At 39.7% G+C, this 17,446-nt stretch overlaps 2 protein-coding genes across 6 annotated transcripts in view; both read left to right on the top strand.

Annotated features, from left to right (window-relative positions):
* The window catches only part of LOC117265273 (uncharacterized), a 64,249-nt gene that overhangs the window by 12,083 nt on the left and 34,720 nt on the right, over window positions 1-17,446 (top strand). The gene's annotated exons all lie outside the window — the stretch shown is intronic.
* Window positions 11,217-16,232, top strand: LOC144464480 (NACHT, LRR and PYD domains-containing protein 1a allele 5-like). Its single transcript, XM_078171511.1, has 4 exons — window positions 11,217-11,491; window positions 13,158-13,293; window positions 13,451-13,483; window positions 14,615-16,232. Exons 1-4 carry the CDS (start codon window positions 11,366-11,368, stop codon window positions 14,881-14,883), a joined length of 564 nt encoding a protein of 187 aa, XP_078027637.1. The 5' UTR covers window positions 11,217-11,365; the 3' UTR covers window positions 14,884-16,232.

Below are 17,446 nucleotides of genomic sequence, written 5' to 3'. Positions count from 1 at the left end.
AGGAAAGAACCACCTATGGGGAGCTCATCCACACTGAGAGGTGTCACAGCCTATGGCCACAGGGAGCGCCGCCACAGAGACCACCCCGACCCAGACAGACCGGGGTAGACTCCACACATGGTGCAGAGCCTCCCAGTCCTCCGGGCCTGAGGGATCTCCAGGACGACATCCCCGCGGGCAGACTGGACTCATCTCTCAGTGTGGAGGGCCCCCATGAGGAAACACTGGAGCTAAAAACTAAGCCAAACTAAAAAGGTGAGTCTTGAGCCTCCTTTTAAAAACATCAACAGTCTCTGCAGTCCTGATGCTCTCTGGCAGGCTATTCCATAAGTGAGGGCCATAATGGCTGAATGCAGCCTCCCCGTGGGTTTTTGTTCTAACTTTTGGAACAGTTAAAAGACCGGTGCCAGAGGACCTCATGATCCGCGAGGGTTGATATGATAAAAGCAGGTCAGATAAATAAGATGGCCCAAGACCGTTAAGACATTTAAAAACTAATAAAAGAACCTTAAAATCGATCCTGAAACACACGGGGAGCCATGATAAATTATGTGAACATGCTTTGGCTTGTCAGTGTTGACAAAAAAGAGCTTCAGATAAATTAGAGCCGGGCACCAGTGGTGTTCAGCCTTTGGTCAGTAACACAGAGCCAGGCGACTGTGAGCTGTGATAGAGAGACTGTGTCCATGTGGCAGCTATACATTTTGAAGTGATTAATATATGGCTGCAAATACTTAATATGCCTGTCAGAATATGGTCTAATAACAATTATCCAACTCAGCCAGATTTACTCTGCTGTACCATTAGTCCACGCTGACACAACCTTGTGCACGAGTTGAGACCAGTGGCGTTTTTATATGTAAAATGTTGGTGGGGCAGTAATTTTTTTCTGGCCTGGCGTTGGAGGAGGCATGGCAGGAGGGGGACAGAAAGTTTTTAGTGTAAAAAAAAACACTTTATTTATTGCATTCTGGTGATTTTTTGCACAGCCTACATTACCACTGTCACAACAACACAAGCCTAAATATTTTATATTTATATATAAATGCAATATTTAGCCAACGCAACCAGACTCCCTCACAGAATGCAAACAGCAACACCACTTAAGGCCACACCAAAGCACACACAGACAACTTTTTATGGATTCTCTGACAACCACATTATGACAACAATCTTGTCTTTAAGCATAACACCATCACCAAGCGATCCGACACAACAATATTACCAAAGCAGTAAGCACCGACCAGGACCACAGCAGCAGTATGATGAAATATGTTTTCACTCACCAAAGTGGGCTCACTTGAAGAGAAAAGCAGCAGGTCGGTTCTTCCTCTGGGCGAACTTGTCGATTACTTTTGGAACAAAGCCCTGTAGCTCCTGAATCAGCTGGCTTTCAATGGACAGCATGGCCAATGCGTTAAGACGCTGTTGTCCCATGGTGCGAGTGAATGTTTTTATCCGTTTTAAGGTTGAAAAGTTCCTCTCTGATTCAGATGTTGTAATGGGCGTTGTTATGATGATCTTGAGCAGACTTACGGTCTCAGTAAAAGCCTCATCCAGGCTGTTCTCATGGATGGATGTTAACAGTGAGAGGGCCGTCTTCCCAGTATGAAGCTCAGCATGGCGGTACAGAGTGATTAGCTCAGACTTCAACTTCTCCTCGTTGTCTGTAGGCCACAGTTTCACTCGCACAGGCAAACTCAGATGTAGGGAAAGACTGGACAAACTGTGGGAAAAGTGAGCTGTCAACCAGCTTTGCCGCAATCAGGTGGTCACTCTGGGAAAACCTCTTTTCCACCTGAGAGATGATGATGTCGCATGCCTCCGTCATCACCGGTGCCGTATTGGTTACTCTGCGGCCTGGCTCGTCTGTTCCATCATGAGCGGTGGCGGGCAATCCATCCGTTTTTTCCCGCAGATCCTGGACCTTCTCCGTGAAAAGGCTGAGCGCACTTCTAATCGCAGGCGCATCGATGTTCCATTTTTGCAGAATGTTGTATAACACATCCACCTCTGGCATAAGCAGGGAAAAGAATTCCAGCAGCTGCATAAAGGCTCTGTCCCGGAGTTTCTTTGACAGGCCATATGCCAAACTTATGGTGGCGTCATCCCACCCTGGATGTGTGCGTATGTCCTCCATACACTGGAGCAGAGCAGCACGGTTCTCCCAAACTGCATTGACTGTTCTGCTTTTAAAGTTCCACTGCGTAGCTGGTTGCCTTGGAATGCGTTTCTGTGTTGCCTCTGCAAGAGTTGCGACTCGTTTTGGGGCGCCACAGGAAAAGGTTACAAAAGCAGTCAAATCTGCAAAAAACACCTTCAGGACGCTCACCCTCACAGAACAAAGTTGCTGTAAGGTCAGGTTCAGTTGATGGGCATAGCAATGAACAAATTGGCCATATGGGTATGTCTTTTTCATTAGTGTCTGTACCCCACAGACGTTCCCACTCATTACAGACGCACCATCATATGTCTGTGCGATCAGCTTGTCTCCCAGCTTCAGTGATTCCAGCACACCCTTGATAATGTTGTAGAGGCCGAGTCCAGTTTTATCCTTGACTTCAACAAACTCCAAATCCTCTCTGTCACTCTATTGCTAGGCAACATGTAGTGCAGCACAATCACCATTTGTTTCTCCTCCAAAGTCAGGTTTTCAAACCTGTGCTCAAGTAGATAATCCACTTTGTTCATTTTCTCAGAATGAAAGTTAGGCGTTCACGTAATGTTAGCTATAGCTTGGTAGTTTGGCTGCAGTTAGCTATGAAAGGCTTTGACCCAAATGTTGGCGCCAGCCAATCAACCTTGAAATGGTCTAGGGGCTTCAAGCATGCGCACTTGGATTTTCCCACGTACAGTACACCCTGCATTGATAGAGACGGGCAAGCCCCATTCATGCTATTTTAGGCCTAACGATTGGAGAATGCAGTCTGAAACAGCAAGGCAGAGGCAGAGAGATAAACATGAACTAAAATCATAATACAAATTATATGCAATTTAATAAGAAGCTATATCCATACAAAAAAAAAACATTTTAGCAAAGGGGCAAATCTTTAAGAATGAATAACGTAATTTGTCTGCAGTTCTTTCTGGTGACACTAGGTGGGGCTATGCCCCACCTGCCCTAAATGAGTGCAGTTAGTGAGTGCTGTGTGTGTGTGTGTGTGTGTGTGTGTGTGTGTGTGTGTGTGTGTGTGTGTGTGTTATATGTGGGGGTGGGAGGGGCGGGTTTTTCATTGTTTTGTTTTTTGTCTTGTGAAGCACTTTGTGTTGCATTTTTATGTATGAAAAGCGCTATGTAAGTAAAGTTTGATTTGAATGACTAGTCGTCTCTAGTTAAGACGTGATGTGAGATTTGATCATAGCCTCCGCTCACATCCACGTTGATCAATACTAAGTTTTGCGTGGAAATGACCAAATGCCCAGTTTTCTGTCATACGTTCATTTCATAAATGAACAAATAAATTAATGTATTATTACTATAGTGGAGATATGACAAAAATGCCCTCTGACTACTTTGTGTCCATCAGGAAGTCACCATGACACCACTAATGGAGAAGCTTTTGGAAACACTGGAAGATTTAAGTCAGAGGGAGCTCTGGGACTTCAAGTGTGTCCTACTGGACACTAGAATGAAGAAAGGCCTCCCTGAAATCTCAAGACAGAGAATGTGGATGGCAAACAGAGTTGGCATGTTGAAGCTAATGGTGGAGATCTACGGCCAACAGTCTGTGGAGGTGACAAGGGAGGTTTTAATGGAGGTGGAGAAGAACTGGAGGGAGAGGGAGGAGTATGAAAAGATCCTGGGGAAAAGGAATGAGTTTAAGGGGATCATGTGGGAGATGGGGATGAGAATGACTGATCTGGCAAAGATTCTGTCAGAAACCAGCTCAGGACTCAAAGGTTAGATAAAGAATGCAAAAACCACCACATTACACAATCACATGTCTCATAAATGTTTACTTTATTTTTACTTTATATTTTTCGTGTGTGTGTGTGTGTGTGTGTGTGTGTGTGTGTGAAGCACTTTGTAGCTGTGTTTTAAAATGCTGTATAAGTAAAGCTTTATTTTCTTGTTCACTATTGAAGAATTCATAGTAAAACTGGGTTCAAACTTTATTCAATCAAAAATAAAAAATATGAAATATTAGGGAGCAGGCAGCAATTTAAAAACACCACATTCATTACTTTCACTGCAGAAATCATTGAGTTGAATCCAGCTACTTTGAGGGTACAGTTCACAGAATAATAGAGAACATCAAGCGTAAATGCTTTGACCTCAAAAGTGACCACCTGAATCAACACCTCTCTGACACACTGAATGCTATCATTGAACAGCTTTGTAAATTATATATTCTGAGACATTTCAAACATCATAATTTTTATAAACGTAGTGTTTGTCACAGGACTTTTGTATTGAAGTCATTTAGATTTAATGGGTGTTAATGATACAGTGTCCAACCACTGTCCCTGATGATTTTAGATCAGATTTGAGCCCAATTTAGTTTTATTTTGTGATTAATCCTTAATATTATTTTTCATTCAAAAGCAACTAAATCTGACTAAAGTTGTTTATAGTCTGATTTTTAATCACTCATGGGTCATTTTCTGTTTTCTTTTTCTTCAGGGAAACATCTGTCTGAACCGCTCCAGAAAGTGAGTAATGTCACATCAGACACATTTTACACAACACACCCTTTGTTTCATTTTTACAGGTTGAAAATGATCCTCATGTTGACACTAAAGAGGTGGAAAAAGGTTTTAAACCATAAACATGAAATCTGATGTAGAAGCAGTGAGAACATGTGATCAGGTGGATCATTACTAGTTATGGTAGCACAGTGACAGAGAGAGTTAGAGACAGTCGTTAAAGCACAATTACTGATAACCAGTTCATAAATGAATAATTTGGTGTATCATTGTGTCTCAATGTGATTATTAGTCGTTACAATACTCTCTTGACTTAAACGCTTTTATTGACCCAGATAAATTAATGCATCATCACTACAGTGGAGATATGACAAAAATGTCTTCTGACTACTTTGTGTCCATCAGGAAGTCACCATGACACCACTAATGGAGAAGCTTTTAGAAACACTGGAAGATTTAAATCCCGGGGAGCTCGAGAAATTCAAGTGTCATGTCATGTCAAGTCATGTCTTGCAGTACACTAAAATGGAGAAAGATCTCCCAAAAATCCCAGGACACCAAATGGAGACGGCAGACAAAGTTAAAATAGTGGAGCTGATGGTGAAGCTCTACGGCCAACAGTCTGTGCAGGTGACTTGCAAAGTTTTGAGGAAGATGAACAGGACTGATCTGGCAGAGATGCTGTCAGGAACCAGCTCAGGACTCAAAGGTAAGATGAAGAAGAAACTGAAATATTACACGACTGTATGTTTCAAAAATATCTAATAGATTTCCAAATTCATAGTAACAAGGTAAATCTGCTTGGGTTCAAACAGTAATGTGAAAAATGAAAAAATTAGGGAGCAGACAGCGATGCAACAACAGCACATTCATCACTTTTCATTACATTGCTGAGGACGATCAGCCATAACTACCTCCCAGGGAAATTGATGCTTGGTGCTTACACTAATGCCTAATGCAGCAGCTGAAACTGTGCAATGTCACCTCAACAGTGGCACTCTGTACCTCTCCAACATGACCCTTTTTAAAAAATACACACTCCAACTGCCACTGAAATCAATCCACCTCGGCCACAGGCAGGAGAAGTTAGGTTCATGTTTGAGCTGAGAAATTCATCTGTGCAGAGTGGCAGGGCGATGAAGAAGTGACCCACATGGAGGAAGAGACGCACAGCAACAAGGGAGCTGGACAACTTGGGAGGCAGTCACCAACAGAGCTATAACTTGAGACAATATGTTCAGGATCCCACAAGCAAGATTGAGCTCACTCATCAGCTCTACATACAGTAGCTTCCCAAGTCCCAGAAATGTGAATTGCCATCTTTGCGATGCCCAAAAACCAAGCTTGAAACATATTCACTCCACTGACCCAGGGCCAGTACAGCTGATGCTACGACCAGGTCCTGCAAAAGTTGGCAGAGGTCTGATCAGCACACAGACTAGAATTAAATAAGGCCAGCACCTCAACATCACAACTACAAATCCATTTCATCAGTCAATGAGGTGGAACACAGAACATTACACAGAAAGAATGGTCGATCCTGTCAACTGGATGTGGATAAATCCCTACCACCACCGCTCAGCCACCTCGACATGTTCTGAGATAAAAGGCACAAAACATCAGTGAAGGGAGGTTCCCAGCTAACGCTGGCCTGATGGCAGAGGCAGAGGTGCAACGTGCAGCAACACCTAGCAGGTTGTTAATACCTGTACTCCCATCCAAAGGTGTTTATTGCAGAACTTCTGTGTTGGAGTCCTTTAGATTTCATGGGTGTTAATGACAGGGGGGTGGGTGCAGCAATGCAAAGTCCAGTTCTCAGTTATTGTTATAGTGTGGTAAACAGAGTGTTATGAGTTTGGGTGGACAGATGGGGTTGGATTGTCCGTTCAGCAGCCTGACTGCTTGGGGGTAGAGGCTGTGGGCCAGTCTGGTGGTTCTGGCGCAGATAGATCTGAATCTTCTCCCAGAGGGCAGTAGTTGGAATAGGTGGTGTGCTGGATGTGACCGGTCCTGGAGGATGTTGTGCACTCTGCGCAGGCAGCGGGAGGTGAAGACAGTGGCAATCTCTGGGAGGCTAGTCCCAATGATTTTCCCCGCTGATTTCACTAGGATAAGCACCAACTCTGGAATCTGTGTCAAGTCCTCAGCATGCATGTGTTAAGCCCATTGTAGACAGGAGTTTGCAGATGTAAAAGAAAGAAAATAAAACACAGTGCGTTATCATCAGTTAACACTTTAAATAAAACTAAAAAAAAAACTAAAACTAATGACTTTCCATCAGCCTTTTGTCCTGATTAGCTAATGTTAGCATGCTAACATGCTAAACACAGATGGTGAACACAGTTAACATTATACCTACTAATCATGAGTGTGTTAGCATGTTGAGCTAAGTATTTAGCTGAGAGCACCGCTGTACCTAAAGCACAACCTCAAAGAATCGCTGTCATAACTGTACAGTCTTATTTTTGTAACATTGTCCACAGCAATGAGACAGAAAACAAGGAAACCCAGAATAACAAGACTGTTGTTGCCAGCATTGTTCAACACAACCAAAGAAATGTAGAAAAAAGGGGGAAAAAAGGAAAATACCAAATAATCTATGATGTTTATTAGGATGATTTAGTTGTTTGTAAAAAGTTCCTGTTACAGAATCAATAACTTTTTTTATCAGTGTATTTCCATGCTCTTATAATCAGGTTACAGTCGCCTCTTTAGTAAGCTGATACCTTAAACTTTACATCAAGCAGAAACCTTGTTTCCATAATTGGGGTAGGGTATGAGAGAAATTTAGTATCTCCTAGATACATTTCTGCAGATACGATGCAGAATGTTCTTCCATGTATACATGTAACAAGTTTTTAAACAAATCTCAGAAGCATGCATGTTAATGACAATAGAAGGGAAGGTAACAGCTGAGCGGCTGGATGAAAAGAAAAATTATAACATGGAGTGATTTGAAATAACTCTGTCCAAGCCGTCTCACTGAAACTGAAACAAGAAGTAGCCTCTAGTAGTCTAATTAGGTTTGTTCCACTATCGAGTGTTTGATAGTCAAATTCAGACACATTCATGCTGTGAGGCTGTCAGTCTGGAGCATCTTGATGGCCAGATGGTTACAGCATGCAACATAACCACAACATCCACAGTTTGATTCCAGCTGTTGGACTTTTATGTCCTGTCATCCCCTCTCTCACTGTCCCAGATTTTTCCAATAAAGGCAAAAAATGCAAAGAAAATTATCTAAATAATAATAAAGAAAGCCATCATTCCAAAATAATGTTGGAGGAGGGGAGAAATCTGATGATTACTGACCTGCTGCATGTATACACAGTTTAACAGTAACCTGGTTACCACAGCGCATGTAAACACACTGAATATAGCATGACCACAACATCAACACCCATTACTGTACACTTTACATTACAATCCTAACCTACTGTTACATATTGCTCTCATGTTTGAGCAGCACTATCTAGCATATGATGCAAAACACATGCAATGTTATGTGATTTAATGTATCAACATATATTTTTGATCCTCTGTGTCTTCACAAGGGCCTTCAAGAAGCTTGGAGCTTGAGGGTTGTGGAAGCATTATGGTAATTCCTTACATCCATTCATTTGTTTAGTTTAGTTTATTATGATCCACATTAGCTACTGCATTTCAGCAGCTATTCTTCTGTTGAGTTTATTTGTTATGAGTTAATGTGAAGTTACTAAAACTCATCTTCACGTCTTTGTAAAAATGACTGTCCTCTGCAGCAGGACTCCAGCGACTGGACTAAAGTTGAACCTGAAGTGAACAGTACAGATGCAAACAAGGCTTCAACTTACAGGTAAATATAAGATCCTAAATGTTCCATCACAGCTAAGCATCAACGTTTGGGGCTGAAAAATGAAGCTTACAGCGAAACAATGCCAGGAACCAGACTGACAGTGATGAGCCTCTGAGGGTGAAGCCCATATTTTGGGATTATCCAGTAGGGGTGGGAATCACCAGAAGATCCATGATATGATATTATCATGATACTTAAGTCACCATACAATATTAATGCCATATTAAATATGTTGCCATATGCTGAGTGTTGTGATAAAATATATCGTGATATATATTATAAATTATGTCCCCAAAAACAAAGTTTGTCAACATCCGTTTTATCTAATAAGAAAAAGTTTTCAGTCTGTTCATCTCACTTCAGCCATTTTTTTTTCAGCAGCAAAATGTATCTAGTGGACTGAAAAAACAATGATCATATTATTCTAGTAGACTACCAAAAGCTGATTTATATTTTAAAATTAATAATACATATTATAAAAAAAATTGATACTGTGTGACGATACAACATTGCCACACAAAAATATCACGATACTCTGCTGTATGGATTTACCCCCACTCCTATTATCCAGTATAGCAAGCTGATATCCAAACCAAGACTTCCTCTGTGTGCCCGTCATTTCAACTAATCTCTATATCTGCATATGAATGCAGATCATTTTCAAAAGGATAATATAAAGCTAACTTGTTGTCAGGAGATAGCTGATGCGAGTGCGTTTCACCACTCCCCACAAACTGTTTACCATTGTTGTGGGTAACATGTTACAAAAGTAATGCATTACAAAAGTAATGTGTTGCAGTACTATATTACATTTTTGCAGTAACAAAGTAATACAACACGTCACCAACAGGATTTCAGGTAATATCATTACATTTACATTATCAGGTAATGTGTCACCATCCGAAATAAACTGCTCATTGTTTTCTTTTTTCACACTGATCCACATAGCTCCACTTTTGCCAGTGCACCACCACAAAAAGTATCCCCCGAAGGTTATTGTGTTTTGTCATGTCTTACAGACTACATTATAGAAGGGTTCAATGACTGGCACATCTGGGTTGTTCTCCTTCTGTGTCCTAAGGCTGTTTGAAAGCAGCGCGGATGAGGAACTGGCCACTGGTTTGTTGTTTCCTCATCCAGGTGATGCCATCCAATGTGCATAAGTATGTTCGATGTTTTTCCATTCACATCCTCTACAATGGTGGAGCTACGACTGCACACCATCCTGTTCTTGTGCATAACTCTCTCTCCAGTGCTGTTGTAGCTGACCAGCACACCAGAAACCAGCAAGCGGGTCCCCCAGTTCCAATGTATTAATTTGTGTCCATCATAGTGACTTATTCACACGTCACTCCATTTGTTGTGTTGATTTCAGTGTGTGTTTATTGTGTTACATATGATAAACCCACAAACACTGATCCCTACACACGCAGAATTTGTTTATAGAGATTAACACAGATGTGCCAAAAACTGCAGGTCCTCAAATGGCCACTTGAGACTGGCTCCAAAGGGGAGTTCATCCTCATAGACCCCCATGTTAAAATGCCCAACTTATTAGCAGAAATAAACATGTTTACAGCCTGGTACAAAAATGTTTTGATGAGTTTTTAAACAACACGGCCCTTTAAAAAAATGTATGGTTTATAATTAAGGCATGATTAAGGGCGAGGCTGCTGTGAGTGACAGGCTGCCTGTGGATAGTGTCCTCAGGCTCTCATTCTGATCCACCTCTTGTTATTCCACAGTTCCATCCTCTCATCCAAATTCAGTCACTTGTGGTGCCAAAAATCCTGGAGGGACGGCCAAAATTTCAAATTCAAGAATTCAGAATAGTCCACACAGCAATGAGTAACATCACGGTGGCTATATACATTATCTTTACAGTCTATGGTCACAGAGAACTGGAACTAAAGCAAACCCTCAAGCTTGGTTCTTAGGATGTTTTCACAGAAGGGAATCTGAAATCTTTCTCTGTGCTGTTACCGGTTATACTAATGCAGTATAACAAATATAGTGGCAATAGAGTTAACACCAAATAAACTGAAGGCTAATATGTTTAGAATTTTACATTTATTCCTTTGTGACCCTAATACAGGATTTTTGTGTATAGACACAAACTCGTTTTCTTTTCATTCACATTTTAGCCTACAGTCTGGAGCAGGAAACTTTGAATGCAGTGTCTCTGGCTTGCGCTGGGTCTGTAAGGAAAAGGTCAGCTTTAAGTACCAGTTTTACTCTTGGGAAGGACCTATGGAAAGGATAGAAAGCATGAAGTACATGCCTGCAGGTCCCCTGATGGACATCACAGTCACTGCTGGGAAGTTAGATGTAGTGTACCTGCCACACTGGATTGCCATAGGTAAGTGGACATGTAGAAAATAATAAAATAAAATGCTAACTTTTTTATTTATTTCTGACAGCATGTTTACAAAAACTGATGCAATCCTTTTCACTTACTGTGCTTTTGTTTTGTGCAGATGACAATCCAACAATATTAGACAAGTTTGCAGTCCTACACATAGATGACTGTGGAGATGTTGTGGAAAAAGTGTCTGAGGTCACATCGTCCCATGTCAAGCTGTCTGAACCAGTTTTCTCTCCAAGAGCGGTCCTGATGAAAGTCGGTGTACCTGTGAAAATACACTGTAATGTGCTGATATACAAGACCAACACAGCATTCCTCACTCTCCATGTTTATCTGATCCCATGTGATCCGGGTCTACAAGAGGTTATTTCATAACTTACTGTCATCAATACGAATTATAAAAAGACACAGAATGGCACAGTCAATAACTTGATTAACAAACAATACTGATCACAATGTTTTCTGCATCAACCTTGTAGTAACGTTGTGTTGAGAGGCTTTTTGTGTTTTTACAGGAAATGGACAAGAGGGAATTATCCTATGGATACAAAATTATCCGAAAGCCACATCCAGAGAGGTCCCTGAAAATGCAAGATCGTTTCATCCTAACAGCAGATTTGGACGGTGCAGACATTTATCCTAAAGTATGTTTTAAACCGTTTGAAAATAACCACTCTATTTTTGTGTTGTTGTTTTGTTTTTTGTTTTTTTGTTTTTTAAAGAATTCATTATAACATGTTCCAACTTTATTACAAGTTTTGATTCTGGTCTCTGGTCTCTGGTCACATCAACATGTCCTAAAACATTTTAAAAAAGGTTTGTAAAAACCACTCTCTTATTACTCATAAACAAACTGTGTGACACTATTCACAAGTTGTGTTTTCCAGAAAGCAATTAAGTCTTAAAAGCTTTTTATATACAAAGATTGTGCTTTTTGGCCGCTACAAAGTTCCTTCTTTATGCCACCTTAGCATTTTTACACAGAACTTAATGGCAACGGCATCATGCCACTCTAGTGTGTAGATTTCAGATAGCATGCAGGCATTGTGCAAGCAAAAGAGGCATGACAAGCATGGCATGAAGTGATCGGTAGGGTACTGAAAATCTCCACTTCAGTACTTTAAAAAAAGAAATTGAAAATACATATTTGAAAAATCCACAATGCTTTAGTTCAGGCAGGGAGTCAGCCAGGTGGGCTTCCTGGTTTGCATTTAAGGTGTTCCTTGTGTGCTCTCCTCCTACACTAGATGGAATTAAGAACAGACTTGTTTTGATGAAGGTAAAAATGGCAAATGTAGTGAATTAAAAGAAAAACTTCTATACTCGTGTGTGTTACTTGTAACACGTAACTACCCAACCCTGGAGGTATGTAACGCATCAGCATCAACCTCTAGTGTGACACATGAGAAATGTATTGACATCATTTGCCGTACCTGTTATGTGTCTACTGCTTGGAGGGTAAGGAGCTCCTAGACCTAATTGTTTTCCCAGTTTACAGTGGGATTGTTTTCCCAGTCAGCCTCTCAGTGCATGTACAGTACATACATGCTCACATTCCCTTTTGATACATCGTCTATAGTGTTCTCACCTTAGCCTTCCAGCTCTTTACACTGCCTGCCTGTTTTTGCCTCAGCCTGTATCCAGTTTGTGTCTTTTACCTAATCTCTTTAGATACGTTTTCTCACTGCCTTTTCACCTCACCTGCCTTTGAGTCCTTACCTTCATAAGAGAACTGTCACAAGAAAGACTAACTTTGAAGAGCTACCCACTTGATTTGTGTACCTCAGACTGCTGAGGTCTCATATTAGCTTCAGCTGAACTTCACAATGCATTTTTACACAGAACGAGGAGTGTGGAATTTCTCCTCAATCGCTTGCATTGAAATGACCTTCGTGAAAGATTTCTTTGTGGCCAGTATGGACAGAAAAAACTATTGCAAAGACTAATAACACTTACAATATACATATGGGCATGTGTAAGTATTGTTTTAAGACATGCTTGATTTGTTCCTGTAATAGCAATATTCATACCACAAAATATGATTTGATTTACAAATTGTGGTACAAACCTGTTGTTTCTCTAAAAACATTTTTCAAAAACGAAATGAGAGATTTTCATTCATACATTTACTTATAACAGCATTCTACAAGTAATTGGCAAGATACATCAGATATTTTCTTTTTTGTTCCTGACTGTACATGTCTTTGATTTAAATCACAATACCACCTCAGTCTAAAACCTATGAAGTGTCACAGTTGGAATTTTCTGGCGCTTAAAGTCTAAGCCCCACTCCCCCTTTATTTGTTACAGACACTAAAGCTCAGATATAAAAGCAGAAACCCAAATTTCTTTGAAGTGTTCATCGAAAATCCAGACAAAGTCTTCATGCTCCAGATTGAACAAGAAAATGATCATCAACCAGTGTGGACCTGTGCAATTAGAAAAGGTCAGTTTTAAATAATACCACAAGAATTTAAATACACTGTCTGAGTACCACTTGAATTTTATTGAATATCATTATTGAAGCAGACATCTATTGTTGGATAAAAGGCAGTAAATCAGCTCCATATTCATATTTCCTTATCTCTGCATTATTTTTACAGATGACTACCAAAGCAGCACTGGTCCTTTACCAGGTAAAATATTTCAAATGATTTGTATTTAGAAGAGTTGCTCTTTAGATTTTACTGTTTTGTCTGTCTATCTGTTGCGCTGTGATGTGTTCACAGTGAAAACTATTGCACATTTTCACATTGCGTTGCATCAAAGTCAGAAGAAGTGTTTATTTAAAATACAGTTTATCAGTTTGAACATTTATCATCTTGTCTCTGTTATGTATTCAATTAAATTTAGGTCACAAAAGATTCACAAATGATTGCATCCTGTTTTCATTACATTTTACAGAGTGTACCAACTTTTTCAGTTGTATTTTTCATATTGTCCACGACAGCACATTACTGCTTCACTCCTCCCACTGTTTTTCCAATGACCAACTTAAATTACTCAAAGCATTTTGCTAATAAGCAACTCAACAAAATCGCTAACAGTACTCACAAATGCATATTCTCAGAACTTAACCGTGTCATCCTACGGCGTTGCTCACAAATCTCTGAGCCCTTTCCTTTTTATGTTCTGTCTCTGTACAGTACTGACTGTGAGTCGCAGACAGCAACAATGAGTTTAACCTTCATTTCTGATGCTTGGTAATGTCAGGAGAATCTGTCAGGATAGGCTTGTGTGTCACGCAAATTCTTACACAAATGTAAAATTTTCAACTGGCTCGAATAGTGCCATCTGATTCACAGTAACCTGGTTACTTAAGTGCATATAAACAAGCTGAATGATCCCCACTGCATTTCCAATATCTGAACATTGTTGTGGCAAATTATAAAAGGAGCCATAATCCCTGAATTCATTACACAGCAACAATATTAATCAAGTTTAAGCCTTTTCTGCTTACTGATTTATTACCTGACTGTGACAAAACAGCATCCTGTCGAGCATGAACTTGTTTGTTACCTGAGCAATAAAATATTTATACTCCTCAAAAGGAGTTTGAATTTGCGCGACCAAAACTATAACTTGAAATCAAACCAATAAAATTGTGAATGTTAGGCTGTTCAACAGCAACAATTCATTTAAGCTCTACAGGTGTTTGCAGTATTCAAAAGGTTTGAGTGTCACTTTGCAATTAACCCTCTCTTTTTTTAAATCGTAAAGGAACTGATGTCACCAGATACTACCTAAACAGATTTTTCTGCCCTCAGGGGAGCACTTTGTGGATAAACACCAGTGTGCTCTGATTGAGAGAGTGAGCAATATAAAACCAATCTTGGATAATCTCCTGAGTGAAAAGGTAATCCAACAAGAAGATTATGATACAATCAGTGCCATCCCAACCACTCAGGAGAAGATGAGGAAACTCTATTGCGGTGCCCTGAAAGCTGCAGGACATGACGGCAAAGACGTCTTCTACAAAATCCTTGAGGAGAAGGAGACGTATCTTGTTGCTGATCTCAAGAGGAAGGCGTCATAAATACTGTGATCAGGGTAAATTTGCTCTTGTGACCAAACACACTGGCTAACTGAGCAAAACAGAACAAAACCATTTTATAGCCTGCATTTGTAAAAAATATTCATCCTGGTGCCATATCCATCTAATCCTTTCTTTTTTTTCTTTTTTCTGTGTTACATTCCTGCCGTCAGACTGTGGAGGTGACCCTTTTATATCTCTTATTTTGATTCTACACAAATATAATAGCTTGTTTACAATCACGACTCATGTTGGATGTGATCCATACAAAATTAAGAAAAGTGATTTTCTAACAATTTGACCGATTTGCCCGGCGTGGACCCAGTCATCATTACAAATTACCTCGTCCGTCAGACCTCTTAATGTTGCTCATGTTACTCTGTGAGCCGATGAAAGCATCCAAGTGTTGGTAGACTTTGCCTCCAGCTGCTCTCCATCTGGACAGAGCACCAATGTATTACGACATATGCAAAGACACTATCATGGCTGTGCACTTTCTAAAAACATGTTTACAGATTGTCTATTTGTCTGGCATTTGTTGCTTTTCAATAAATAAGATGTCTTGATATGACTTTATTCTTATCTCATGTAATTTAACCAATGTGCTTAAACCTGCAATAACCCGGGATGGGGTGGGGGGGGCCTTCTGTGCGAGTTTGCATGTTTTCTCCAGGTACTCCAGCTTCTTCCCACAGTCCAAAGACATGCAGGTTAATTGGTGACTGTAAATTGCCTGTAGGTGTGAATGTGAGTGTGAATGGTTGTCTGTCTCTATGTGTCAGCCCTGTGATAGTCTGGTGACCTGTCCTGGGTGTACCCTGCCTCTCACCCAATGTCAGCTTGGATAGGACCCCCCCACAACCCCCCACAACTCAGTTAAGCTGCTTTTGGTCTCTACCAGCTGCTGAGGGAAATATCTGTCCCTTTAGCTGCTTAATGCTCCACTATGTGCAACAGCTTGTCCCTAACTGTCATTCTGCTGATTGCTGCTGAGCAGGTAGTGAACTGTGAGTTTTTAGAGCAAAACACATCATCAGAGTGAAGACAGTAAAGCAAAACAGTAAAATTGTGGGCTGGACAGCCAAACAATGAGCTGAAGCTCACTGTAAAGCTCTGTAAAGATAAAGAGAGCTGCAGATTCAGGTCATAATTCTCTGTAGGTTCATTACTAACAGACACCTTATATTGTGCGTCCCTTATCTACAGCTAGGCCAACACTGAAGAAACACCATAAGAGAAGAAACTTGTAGGCCGAAAATATTTTTGAGCATTTTGGATTTTGTTATAATTAGACATGAACATTGAGAAAGAAATTCAATAAAACAATTTGGTGGGAAACATTTATCATTAAATTACGGATGATTCTGTCCTGAGTTTATGATAGGAGCTGGAGTCTGGACATGTATGGAGCTACATTAGGGTCAAATGTTTTGTACTTGAAAAAATAAAATTTGAAACTGAAAATTCATGTGTTGATCTTGAATTTTGAAAAATACAACAATGTATTCAAAATAAAAATAAGTGTATGAAATATTTTTTCAGGTTAAATATAATTTTGATTCACTTTGGTAATTCTTTTGAATTAATAATTTATTTTCACTTTTCACTTCCATATATATTTTAACATTTGAGGTCTTATTTTTTTCAGTTGCATGTTTTATCTTTTCAGATTCAGATCTTATTTTTTTAACAATTTCAAATCTTATTTTTTCACTTTCAAATCTTTTTTTCAGTTTCAAATCTGTTTTTTGAGTTTCAGACTTTTGACCCTGTTGTGGCGTTGGGGGCGTGGCATCAACTGAGGGGGTGTGGAATCATGAGTGACAGTGCCTTCAGGGAACGTAGGAACTAAAAAAATCCTGACTCAACACCTATATACACCATATTCATGTGACTGGCAGTGTAAAAATTGATGCCAGTGACAAACTTCCATTTAGAAATCTGTTTTAGACAGTACTGAGCACCAATTGCGGTATAAGAGCGATAAATTATGCCAGATTTTGCAGATCAACAGCCACATTTTAAGTGCTGATATGTCCGATGACCTCAAATGTTAAAATATATATGGAAGTGAAAAGTGAAAATAAATGATTCATTCAAAAGAATTACCAAAGTGAATCAAAATTATATTTAACCTGAAAAAAAAGGTTTCATATACTTATTTTTATTTTGAATACATTGTTGTATTTTTCAAAATTCAAGATCAACACATGAATTTTCAGTTTCAAATTTTATTTTTTCAAGTACAAAACATTTGACCCTAATGTAGCTCCATAGACATGACCCTGCAGTAGATTACTTTGCTGATGAAGCTAACATTTATTTTATTTTAGTTTTATTTTAATGATAAAACTGACCTCTCCTGTGATGACTGTCAGTGGTAGGTTCTTGTGAATTTTGTGTACCTAAACTCGAACTGCCTTTCGAAACATTTATTAAAACAACATATTTTTCAGTATTTTTAAGGAACACAAACTCTGCAATCCATCCACTGGTTGCTAACTACAAAGAGCCTCTACAATTAAGTTTTTTTTATGGCGTTTTAAAAAACATGAAGATTAAGATC

Source organism: Epinephelus lanceolatus, chromosome 10 (genome assembly GCF_041903045.1).
Source record: "Epinephelus lanceolatus isolate andai-2023 chromosome 10, ASM4190304v1, whole genome shotgun sequence".
Classification (NCBI taxonomy): domain Eukaryota; kingdom Metazoa; phylum Chordata; class Actinopteri; order Perciformes; family Serranidae; genus Epinephelus; species Epinephelus lanceolatus.
This window is presented reverse-complemented; position numbering and strand designations above follow the sequence as displayed.

Coding starts and splice junctions, on each gene's coding strand:
- LOC144464480 (XM_078171511.1), top strand. CDS start 11,366: ATGGACAAGAGGGAATTATCCTATGGATACAAAATTATCCGAAAGCCA. Junction 13,294..13,450: donor GACCTGTGCAATTAGAAAAG/GTCAGTTTTAAA, acceptor TTATTTTTACAG/ATGACTACCAAAGCAGCACT. Junction 13,484..14,614: donor CAGCACTGGTCCTTTACCAG/GTAAAATATTTC, acceptor TTCTGCCCTCAG/GGGAGCACTTTGTGGATAAA.